This window comes from Vanellus vanellus (assembly GCF_965231255.1).
Source record: "Vanellus vanellus genome assembly, chromosome: 8".
Lineage (NCBI taxonomy): Eukaryota > Metazoa > Chordata > Aves > Charadriiformes > Charadriidae > Vanellus > Vanellus vanellus.
In genome coordinates, this window is record NC_138913.1 from 21,231,868 (window position 1) to 21,244,151 (window position 12,284).

General features: G+C 51.0%; 1 protein-coding gene and 1 long non-coding RNA gene across 2 annotated transcripts; both read left to right on the forward strand.

Moving 5' to 3' along the window:
- Nucleotides 1–1,613: 1,613 nt before the first annotated feature.
- On the forward strand, nt 1,614–2,477 carry RNF228 (ring finger protein 228; the record flags this gene model as incomplete). Its single annotated transcript, XM_082487401.1, has 1 exon — nt 1,614–2,477. One exon carries the CDS (start codon nt 1,614–1,616, stop codon nt 2,475–2,477), a length of 864 nt encoding a protein of 287 aa, XP_082343527.1.
- Nucleotides 2,478–2,547: 70 nt separating this feature from the next.
- Nucleotides 2,548–10,293, forward strand: LOC309675218. Its single transcript, XR_014269468.1, has 4 exons — nt 2,548–2,634; nt 5,323–5,393; nt 9,988–10,161; nt 10,268–10,293. It is a non-coding gene; the product is annotated as an uncharacterized lncRNA (long non-coding RNA).
- The last annotated feature ends 1,991 nt before the right edge of the window (nt 10,294–12,284 follow it).

Below are 12,284 nucleotides of genomic sequence, written 5' to 3' on the forward strand. Positions count from 1 at the left end.
TGCGCTATGGACAGTGACAGCAAAATTCATTTTCTTTCTTCTTTTGAGAGGCTGAGCCTAGACTTTTAACAGACTGTAAACCATCTCCTAGGATAAATTACAAAAAGGATCTGGCTCCCTGTACAGAGAGTGTTCCTCCTTTTCTCTCTTTGACTTTATGTCATTATTTCAGTTTATGCTAAGCTGAAAAACTTTAAGGAAGTTCCCTCATTTGCTAGTTTTATTTTTCAAGGACTCACAGGCAATCTTCAGACCTGCCACCACAATTTAGTAATATGTGCCTTTTCATCTTTCCAAAAAGGCTGTTCTTTCTGAATGATTAACAGTTTCCCCGTTTTCCCTAGCTCTTCAAGAATGCTCAGATCTCAAGAACAATGTAAGTCCCAGTGCAGACAGATAAAAGAAGGGATCCAATACTGAGGAGGAGAGGGCGTTTGCAGTGAAGCCCGCCTGATGCAGCACGTCACACAGCAGAGGAGCGGGGAAGACGTCCGAGCTGAGGTCCAGGACTCTCTCCCAAGACGCAGCTCTAACACCACGTCAGGGCGATGCGGTACGCCTGAAAGCCGGGCCTTACCTGCCTAAAGCCACCCCCACCCGCAAGTGCATTTTCAGAACTACGAAGAGAAATAAATACTTTTATGGCCCGTGCTACACCTGAAGGTAATAGAGTTACTCCAGACTTCCCTGATGTGACAGAGCAGAATTTGATTTAGCGAAATCTATCAGATTGTTTAACATCTGACATTGGAAGCTATAAGCGCTTTATTGTTTTGCATAGGGCAAAACCTCTCAATCTTACAGCAATGTCAGGATGTAAATAAAACCCTCGGTAGCTCCTTCCGGCTCTGGCTTCCCAAATAGCAAAACCCTTTGATTTTCACTGTGCATAATGAAAGAAAATCACAGTGCACAAGAGGTTATTCCCGAAGAGATGTCAAATCCACGTTAGGCTGCGACCTGCAGCGCACAGAAGAGGTGAGAACCCGCCGGCCGGCGGGGATGCCCCTGTTAACCCTCCGTTACCGGTGCTTCGCAATGGTACCTGCCGGTCCTCATGCGCCATCACCCCGGGGAACCCAACTGAACGATTAAACCAATGCAGTTCAGGACTACAAAGCCATCGGCACGTTACACCTACGGGTGTTTCCCACCGCCAGGGAACCTCCCGGGGCTGGAGGGCGGCGGGACCGCCGGGAAAAACCCGCCGCCGGCCCCGAGGCTGCGCCCCCCCGCCCGCCCCCCAGTTCCGGCGGCTCCCGGGCCGAGGGCAGGCGAGGCGGGCCGGGAGAAGGTCCACGGTGCCGCCGCCGCCGCCGGGACGCGCTCCCCGCCGCCGCGCACCGGCGGCCGCTCCCGGGGGCGGGCGGCGCCGATCCCGCCCCCCGCCCGCGGCAGCCGCCAGCGGCCCCCGGCGCAGGCGGGCGGGCGAACGGGCAGGCAGCCGCCTCCTTCCCTCCCTCCCTCCCTCCCCGCCGGGCCGCGCCGCAGCCCGCGGGCGCGGCCAGGAGGCGGCGGGGCCGCGGCTCCCCCGGCTGCCCGCCCGCCCGCCCGGCGCGGCCCGGGACTCCCCGCCTTTCCGCGGTTCTCCGTCCCCCCTCCGGCGAGATGTTATGGCCGAGCCGGCGCAGAAGGGCGGCGTAGGGCAGGGCGGGCGGCGGGAGGAGGATGAGGCGGCGGCGGCGGCGGTGGTGGCGGCGGCCGCCCCCAGCTACGAGGACTACGAGTGCAAGATCTGCTACAACTACTTCGACCTGGAGCGGCGGGCGCCCAAGCTGCTGGAGTGCCTGCACACCTTCTGCCAGGAGTGCCTGAGCCAGCTGCACCTGCGGGCCGCCCAGCAGCCCCCCGCCGCCTCCGCCGCCGCCGAGCCGGGGCCCGGCCGGTCGGCCGGCGGCTCGCTGGCCTGCCCGCTCTGCCGCCACCGCACGGCGCTGCCCGACCACCGCGTCCACGGCCTCCCCGTCAACACCAAGCTGGCCGCCGCCTGCCCGCCGCAGCTGCGGGCCCGCGACCCGCTGCCCCAGGACAGCCTGCCGCCGCTGCCGCCCCGCCGCCCGCCCCGCGCACGGGAGGCGGCGGCCGCCCTCGCCCCGCCGCCCCCCGCCGCCGCCGCCCGGGCCGGGCCGCGCTCCTCGGGCGGCGGCTACGAGAGCTGCCAGAGCTGCAAGCGGGCGGCGCTGAGCGCCGGCTGCGTGTGCGTCGTCGTCTCCTTCCTCTCCATGGTGGTGCTGCTCTTCACCGGCCTCATCTTCGTCAACCAGTACGGCGGCGACGCCGGGCCCGGCGCCTCGGCCTCGCCGTCGCCGGTGGGGCCCATCTGCCTGTCGGTGGCCAGCATCCTCGCCCTCTTCTCCGTCGTCGTCACATGGCTCATCTGCTGGCTCAAGTACCGGCCCGAGGCGGCGACCGGCGGGGCGACGGCCAACGGCACCCCGCGGGGCCGGGCGGCGGCCGCCCGCAGGAGCGACACGTAGCGGGAGCGGAGCGGAGCGGGGCCGGGCCGGGGGTCAGTCGTCCGTCCCCCGCCCCCCCGCGCGCCGCCCTGAGGGGAGGGCGCGGCCCGGCCGCCCTGCGCCGTCCGGGCCGGCGGCGGTTCGGCCGGGGCGGCCCTCAGGCAGGTACCGCGATTTGGTAGGTGTTTAGCCCCGTCCCAGCCGAGGGGCGGGTGGGGGAAGGACACGGGCGAGGCCTGGGTGCGAGCGACCCCTCAGCTCCGGGCCCGGGGCCTGCCGCGGTGGCGGGGGACGTCGGGGCAGGCCCCGGGCCCGCCGTGGTGACAGGCCCCAGAGCCCAGGCGGGGGCCCTGCCACAGCCACAGGCCCCGGTGACACGGTGGAGCCCCGCAGCCCGGCCAGCCCCGCGGCTGAGGCAGAGTGCGAGGCGGCGGGGACGGTCGGCGGGGTGAGCAGGCGGGGGGCGGCGGAGGGAGGGCGGGCAGGAGGCGTCTCGCTAGCCAAGATGTCTGCGGAGGGCCTCCCTGGGGCGCCGGGGCCGGGGGGCGCGCTCCTCCCCGCCTCTGCAGGCAGCGTGCCCGGGCTTCACGGCTCCCTGATGCCGAAGGACACCGTCTCCCTTAAAGAAAACTGGCTTACTGTTGCCCCCACCTGGAAGATAATTGGAGGGATTCACTGTGGTTAGGAGCAGGACGGGATCACGGTGTTAAATGCGTTTTCCCTTTTATGAAGTTAACACGTACGCGTAGAAGAAGCTGTAACAGAAATGTGTTATCGTAAAGAGACTGAGCCAAAGTTTCCCTACGATGTATTGAGTACGGTTTTGTTATAATTTTATTAGAAGGCCGCCGGGCCCTCTGTTGGTTGCTTAAAATAAGCTTTATTATTTAATTCTTTGAAATTCTCATTTAATGTGGGAGACTGAAACACGATGTTGCACACTTAAAACAATTTCTGTAAGATTATTTAATTAACGGAGCTCTAAAATAGAACTGAAGGACTTCTGTGGTAGAGAGTGGTATTTCACTGGCCATTGATTTCAATTTTTACACAGTGAGAGAAGCCCACATTAAAATACGGACTTTCAGCATCACCACAAAAGAGGAATGTGGTAGCCTAATTTGTGTATTAAACATTTACCTGCGGTGGAGGTAGCTATAGTAAGACGGTGATTTTCCCTCTTGGTAAGTTTCTCTTCTGTGTTAAGAGTTTCTGTAAAGGCCAGTAGAAAATGTTTTTTGTTCTGTGAGGCTGGAACATCAAAGATGTCTTTGAAATGTGACGAGATGCTCATAATGTGAAATGGAAAAACATTGCCATGCAGCTGGTTTTGTAGTGTATTAAGGAGAGCACTCTATATAGATACTGTTCTGTGTTGCAGGATAATTCATTTGGTGCCTGAATTTTTTTAACTTAGTTGTTATAATCTATTCTATTGGGAATAAGATAATGCTGCTTATTCCGTGTTTCTACACAGTACTGTAATGGAATGAGGTAATTATTTTCGTGCTTAACAATTCAAGAATTTTAAAAGTGATCTTTTAGTATGTGTATTTTGCAAGCTGTCTGCATGATATTCTGACAAGTATCCTCTTAATAGACCTTTACTTGACCACTTCTATTTATCACAAGTGCAAAGGAATATACTATGTAGAGCTGTAAAGACAGCAGGTGAAGATGTGTGATGTGTTTTATGACTGCACAAGTGATGTGTACTGTGCATTGTCTTGATTATCACAAATCTGTGAAAAACAACCCCCCTGGCACCCCAAAAACCCCGCAAACCCAAGCGGTATTTATACAGACTCTGTTACGATGGACACAGTTTGTGGAAACAGTATATGATTTTTGTGTCACATGTCTATTTAAAAAGATCCGCACCAGCCTTTTAAAGTCATATATAATAATAATATAAAGGCCCTGAGGAGATAAATTACTGGGATCAACTGTGGCTCTGACCGTGGTTCATGTATTTAGACCAGTATTTTCAAACTTGGAGTTGCTCGTTAGCCGTGTAAAAGGTGTATGCCTCTTAAAATCAGGCCTGACCATTAGCCCCCGTTGACTTCAGCAGTAGTTGTGGATGTTCTGCACCAAAGAAAATCACGAGACTTTTATTTAAGCATCTAAATGAGAATTTAGATGGTTGACTTCAGGTACAAACATTTGAAAATTTTGGCCTTAACCTCTCTGTTCTTCAGTTAATGCATCTGTAAAGTTTGATAATAGCGTTGACCTACCTCACAGGCAAGATGTGAGGCTTTATTAAAGTTTTTAAGCAATTGGAGATCCTTGAAGAGGAGGTGCTATAGAAGTGAAAGTATTATTATAAATGATACTGTAGTAAGAATAAATATATGTAAATTAATGGACATAAACAGCAGCAATGTTTTCTAAGAAAAATAAATCTATAAAATATGTACATGTGTACATCATATGCACCAATATATTATTTACCTGTTTGTGCTTCTACTGCAAATGCAGTGTGCGTATCGGCATTTCTATTCAATCAGGTAAGCTCCGGTACCTTGCAGTTCAGAGGAGCCCACCCAGCAGTCACTGCTATAACTCCATCTCATGTAGACATGCCGAAGGTAGCTCCGACTGCTTGCGAAGCTCTTACTTTGCTCCTGCGGGCTTTGTGGCTGCAGTGAGCTGCTTGGATAGCGCAGACGCGCTGCCAGCACTTTCTGAGCCAGCGAGCGAGCTCGCACCAGCTTGGGTATGTTTACAGGAGCTGCAGTCGCAACAGCAGCTATTAACTTAGCTATGCCCTGAAATACTGGTTACAGTTAGAAACGTATACTGCAGCTTTTTATTTTCTTTCCACATCATAGTTTTATTCTTGCCTTTTCTCTGTAAACAGTATTTGCCATTTTGACTAAACCAATGGTTTCAACTGGGATCCGTGGACTACTTCTAAAGGATCTGCAAAAGGTAAGTAAGAAAAGCAAATTGATCACCAGAAGCTTAAATTGGTTTTGTCAGGGTCAACTTTAAAATGTTTGGAGGTTGGCACATTACAAAAAGTTGAAGATCACAGGCCTAAACAGGATTTTCAGGCTTATTCACAATTGAACGATCGCATTACATATCAGGTTCCTACCCATATATTTGAAAATATTTCAGAGCCAAATGAAAATGGACAGTCTGACCATATGCCAAATCCTTCTGTCTGCTTATGCAAATTTTGGGAAACTCCACTGGTTTCAGGAGCGTTAGTCTGGATCCACATCACAGTACCAGTCAGAAAAAAATCATGCATTGTATACATCTCTGGCTACTGTAGAATCCCAGTATTATATTTGTATTTTGGGTTCCTTTGAGTGTACAGATTGCTTGTCCAAAGCCAAACTCTGCTCAAGTTTCAGTAAAAAAAAAAAAGTTAAGTAAAATACAAAAAGAGAAAATCTATGTGGCTGGTGGTGTTTTATTATTGTAACTATTTCAGTCGGAACACTTGTGTTTTCCAGTTGTATAAAAACGCAAAGAGAATGCTGAAGGGGTATGCACCAGTTACACTATCCACACATCTGACAGAAAAAAATGGTGCTTTGGGGCACTCTGTGGGAAAGCAGAGAAGGCAGGGTATACCACAACACCATGGGGAAAATCATGGGAAATACAAGCTGCTGGCTTCTTTTTTTTTTCTTTTTTTTTTTTTTCTGTGCAACTTTTCCCTGCGTCACACAGTCTGGCGCACAAGCAGCTACAGCTGAGAAATGGAAGCACCAGGAAAGTAAACAAAGGCCTGAATCTTTCTCAGGAGTTTTTTAACCTCTGTGAGATCACAGGCTGCGTGAACTCTGAAAGAACTGTAGTTTCCAGTCGTGCCAAAAGATCTTGAATTTTGTGTAGTGGTAACCCCCTATTCCTCTACCTGAGTGGAGCATACTGGACTCCAGACCAGAAGATTAGACTAAATGTTAAGTTCGTGATTTGGAATTGGCTGCCAGACATCAGTGGTATTAGTCCAAGAGAGGGAGAAAAAAGCAGATAGGAGAGCAGAACCCAGCTTACCAGCACAGAACCTGGGTGGGTAGTCAAGTACTGTAAACTGTTCTTTTCCATCCTACCTGGGACGGGCGACTACCATCTCTGCTTGAGGAAAGTTCTCAGTGGAGCTAACTGCAGCCACGGGATAAAGCTCAGTATATGCTTCTGCCATTTACGATCTATGGGGATGCGCTAGGACAGTCACTACCACGTTACAACTTTAGTTCTTTCATGTTGCCCTTCTTAACAACTTGTGCTCAACAATTCGATTTTTTAAAGCACCGTTGTGTTTTCAACACATACTGTGTACCTTCAGTGGCACAGTGTAAAAAATTTTTATTTCTGCTCTCTCCTTTGAAATCATCTCTAGTAAATACCACGGCTGCAGAGAAGGTGATTATATTCCTTTCTGCATCACTAGCCCACAAGCAGTAAATAATCATACAATGTTAATTTATGTAATAGTAGGCATTCATCTTTTGAAAGGCAAGTTTGACAGAAAAACACCTGAGTATTTCATAAATGCATGGAAGGAATAAAAACCTAGTTGGATTGGTTAAAAGACCTGCATATGGGAATACTTTTGTATTCCTTTATCATGCAAAAAGCAACATAGCAGTTACTCTCATATTTATGATCATTAGAAATGTACCACAAAGCCAAATAATAAAAAAGTAGCTAGCAGCAGTGGTTACCGAGTCATACATCTCTGCAAGTTAGACCAATGACCTGAATTTCCAAAAGTGACTGGTAGTTTGGATCCAATCTATTTTTGTCTGGGTTGAGACAGCATTTTTGCAGCACATTTTGAAAATCAAGCTGAATAGTATTGTGGGCTGAGAACCCAAAAGACCATCTTACTCTGAAAAGCAAGTTTCTGTTGGCATTTATACCTTAGAGAACAGAAAAGAATAAAGTTCCATTATTTATTCCTTGCACTGCAAAAATACATTATTAAAATATGGTGGATTACAGGTGCATGCGTGTCATGGTTTGGGCTGGAAATACTTTTGTCTCTCACCTTAATGCTCTGCCTTTGTGGCTCAAATTACCGTTCACAGTGATTCAGGTTTGCTTTCAACGCTTATAGCCCAAAGTAGCTTATTATATAAGACTTTATTATTATAAGACTTTGTATAAAATGTCTTTTGCAAATGATGGAATAGTGAGTTGCCATCACACAGTTACCCCAGACTCTGAAGAATACAGGTGTAGTTACAGTTGAAATCCACTGGAGTGGGTTAACTGTTCCAACTGGCCAAGACTGCTGGTTGTACAAACAGACAAAATCCCGCTGAATGGGAATTTTGGGTGCGTGTGAACTACACGCTTCTCTGGAAAACAGCGTACAATCGTGTAATCAGCCCTGGTGCTGAAACCCTTTCCTTAGGGGAATAGTCATGAATCTCAAGGAGGAGTGCTGTTGCAGCTCCCTCGCTCACGTTCATGCCTGGCACAGTCCAGTCTCTTTCCCGTTTCAGTGTGTTCTGTGTATCAGTGAAAATTTAACAGCTGCTGAAGATGACTATTTAAATACAAATGTGTACATCGTTCAGAGGAACGGTTATTAATCATCTCTGACCTGCAGGCTTGAGCATAACCAGTGCATTTGATATTAATACAGTGTGAGATATGTTTCTGGACATGATAGTGGGTGCCTAACATTCATTGGAAATAAAACTGTAGGAGAATTGTTTGCCTAACTTTGTCAGAGCTCTTGGTGTGCACTGAAATCCTCCTGAGCTCAGTGGTCCTTTTCCCTGTGTTATGGATGTTTTGTAGCTATAATGTCCCTGTCTGTTCTGCTGGTCTAGAGAATATGCTTTATCTCACTGGCAGTTAGTTAATTTTGTTAGCATATTATATTGCCAAAGAAAACTTCAATCTTCGTTTGTATTAGCCTCTGCTCATTTAAACCACATCAGAGGCGGCTACCTGTCAGTTGCCCGTTGATCTTCACACAAACATTACAAATGCTGCCTTCCTGTTAACAGATGGGGCAACCGGTCTTTCGTGGCTACGATTTCTAATGTTTCTGAAGGGTATTTAAATTTGGTGGCTCACTTTTATTAAAGCTCTGCAACCTATCCTGCTTCTACATTTTACCTGGGTGCACGTAGAAATGGAGACATTGAGAAGAAATACCGAAACTACATTAACAAAATGCAGTTTCCATCAGGGGGATACATATATTCTAGACGTATTCAACTATGTTGGTCTTTGATCAGGGCAGTATAAAATCCTTTTGCTTGTGTTATGGGGAAGGAGCGATACTGGCTCCCCGTTTGGTGTGTTTCTCCTCTTACTAAAACCACCCAGGTCTGAAACTTGCCTCGCAACTCTGGTTCTGAGTCTCAGGCATATTTTTCACTTCCTGCAGATTGTGAGATTTTGAATCAAAGTGATTGTAATTTCTTACAAATAACTTCAGCTGAGAAATATCTCAGCTATTTTAAGGAGATTTTTACAGTAAACAAATATCGTAAGGTTGATTTGTCTCATTTGATTATGAAAATTGGGAGGAATATCTTGAAAGATTTTTACTTTTTTTTTTTTTTAATTTTTATTTGTCCCCCAAATCTAATCCTGATTTGTCAAGGAATCTAAATCACTTCAGCTCATTGCAAGTCCAGATGTAAGCAACGTTTCTGTATCCTATCTCTAGGTTGTATAGCCATTTAGCAAAATCTAACAAATCCCTTTCAGTTATTATTTTGTTGTCTTTTGAATAATAGCGAATAGCAATAACAGCATTTGGTTGGGGGGGGTGTTAATGACTGAAATTTGAGAAATATGCTTGCCATGTAAATCAAAATTTGCTTGCCTTTAAAATGGGAAGAATGAGACTTTTTATGACTTAGAAAATGTGGTGATGAGCAATAACTCCAGTTTGATTCCCACATCGTAAATGAGGACTCATAATTCGACCAGGGAATATTAAGAGACAGAAAAATATTATTCTGTCGAAAAAAAGCTGCAACTATTGCAGGCTTCGAAGTAAATGGAATGAAACTATAAAAATAAAATAGAAGCCACCCTTTCTTCCGGTCAGTTAGTAAACGTTTCTCCCTGAGAATAATTTAGATCTCCCCATGTTATTTAAGTATCAAAATCGTCTGAAAAAAAAAAAAAAAAAAAAAAAAAAAAGGTGACATTCCCGCTGTTCTGGAAGTTTTGCGGACAGGGCTTCGCCCACTCGGGGGAAGGAGGACGGTACCGGCAGCTGCGGACCGTGCGGGGACCGTCCTCCTCTCCAGCTGACCTCGGAGTGGGTCACGCAAGGCCACGCGTGTTCCTCGTCCCCCACCACCCCACCCCCCCGCCACTGCTGCGAAAATCCCTTATTCCCAAGCCAAATGTATTTATTTGATCAGTCCGAGCTTTGGGGCCGTAAAACCTTCGTGGACCCTTCACTGCAGCAAAACCCCCGGTGGACTGAACCTTCTCTCTCCGAGATTAATCCGAAGTTCGATTGCAATTTTTAAACTCGTAAATAAGTGAGTTACAGACCACTTTTCCTCCCGTCTCTTTGCAGGGGAGGACCAGCCCGTCCCCGCCGCCGTGGCCCGCTGGATGGAGCCCCCCCCCCCGCCCCGGCCACCTTCCCAGGGACGCGGAGACCGGCCCGGAGCGCACACGCCGCCGGTCCCTCCTGCCCCTCAGCCCCGCGACCGCAGATGTATCTCTGTCCTCGTCCCAGCAGGCTTGTGTTAGTATGGAGTGGCAGCTGTAGTATCGCTTACTGCGGGATCTGGTAGTAATCAGAAAGGTGAGGAGTTAGTGAAATACATGTTGTATTTATTGCCATTTTACAGGGAGAGCCAGGGCGGCCGGTGCCGCAAAGAGAGCCATTTGTAGGGTTAAGTGTTTCAGCCTTGTCCCACGGGCAGCCTCGCCGGATTTCGGGGAATGGGATTTCGCCCTTGCCGGCGACCACCCCCCAGCCCGGGGCACGGCCGGTCCCCCGGAGGCCAGACCCGGCGGACAGCGGGCAGCGGAGGGGGTTCCCCTGGGTGTTCGCTCCCTCGCACGGCTCCCTCGGGGCTCCGGTGGCGGGAGCTACCTCGGCTCTACCTACCCACGGAAGCGCTTTGCCTTCACCCTCCAGATTTCCCTTTCCTCCGCCGTCCTGGCAAAGGCGATCCCCGCGGACATACCCTCGGAAGAAAACTCCTCCTTACGAGGGGCAGCGGCAAAGCCCCCTCCTTTCCCCTCGACCCGGAGAGCGGGGCTCCGAAGGGGTCCCCGGGCTCGCCTCAGGGATGCCCGGGCTGGTCAGGGGAATCTGGGGTGTCCTCTCCCCTGTCCCTGTCCTTACACGGAGCCTCCTCCGTTACCGAGCCGCCCCGCCAGCTCCGCGCCCCGCACCGAACCCGTCTCGGGCTGCCGAGAGCGCTGTGGCTGTAAATTAATGAAAACGTAACAACTCAAAAAAAAAAAAAAAAAGACGGTGCTGAGTCGTGCGGATGAGACATAAAAGCGATGGAAAAAGGTTCAAAGCTTTCGGTGATGACTTTTCAACCTTTATTTATGTGCCTATTAATGCAATATCCATCATGGAGATATGCATCTTTATCCTTTCAACTGATATGCTGGGAATCAATTGGATATGCAGATTACATTTCATAAGTTTCCAAATGTTAATCTCCCCGGCCCTTTGCTGGTAATTTCTTTTTTTTCGCCAAATAGTATTATGTTTCTACCACAAAAAAAAAAAAGCGCCAAAAAGAAAAAAAAAAAAAAAAAGCAGCCCTTAAAACAATTAATCTTAAGGCTACTTGTCTCGAAATATTTGCTAAGGCTCGGGCCCAGCAGCCGGGAGGAGGGCGACAGTCCTGTCCGCTCCACCGCCGGCCCCGGGCCCTTCCCGGGACACCGGCCCCAGGCCCGGGCTCAGGCGGGGCGGAGGGTCTGCGGACTGGGCGCGGGGTCCGGGGGGCGGCCCCTGCGCCCCGCAGTGCGGAGGTTGTTGAAGCCGGGGGAGGTGTCCTAGCAGTTTCCCCCCCCACACACCTCTGAACCTGGAGGTGGGGTCCGGCTCCCTCCCGGCGCCGGAGCACGGCGGCTGGGGAAACGGGCCGGCCGGCAGCCGGGCGAGCCACCGCCGGGGCCGTGCGGTGGCGGGGCTTCCTCACACCCCCCGGCTCCGCAGGTAATGTCCCCGAACACCTCTGGGACCATAAACGGGGAGGGAGCGATATGCAAAAATACAGCCTGGAGAGGCTTTCACTGGGAGGGCTCCGCTCGCCGAGTTTATTTCCAAGAAGGAAACTGGGCTGTCCGGGGCTGTCTGTCGCCGTAACCGGTCGCTTCTCCAGTGTCGCTGCCCGCGGGATGCCGCAGGGTGCCATCACCTACCGGGTCCCTCCTGCCCCGCTCCGCCGCCGCTCTCCCCCCTCCCCCCCCCCCCCCCCCCCCCCCCCGCATCGCGTCCCCTGCTCGAAGCCGGGGATTTATTAACCGTTCGTATAACTCTAACCCCCAAATTACTAGAAGAGTGCTGAAGTTTCCTCCGCCGTCCTGGCAAAGGCGATCCCCGCGTTTTACAACTCGCCGTCGTACGCAAGCCACTCTCGTCCGAAAATGTCGATCCCGGTTTGGTTTATCACGCCTTTGGTTTATCGCATCCCCCCACGTCTCGCGTGCGGCAGGGACGGACCCTCTTGACGGGGAGCACAGGCTGGGGACGGGCCGGCGATTGCGGGGAGCCCCGCAGCCCCCAGCTCCCCACCCCGCCGGGCCCAGGCCCCCCCGTAGCATCCCCTGCTCCGCACCGCCGGGCAGCGCCGCCCGGACCCCCGGCCGGTACGAGCTCCCCGCAACGCACCAACC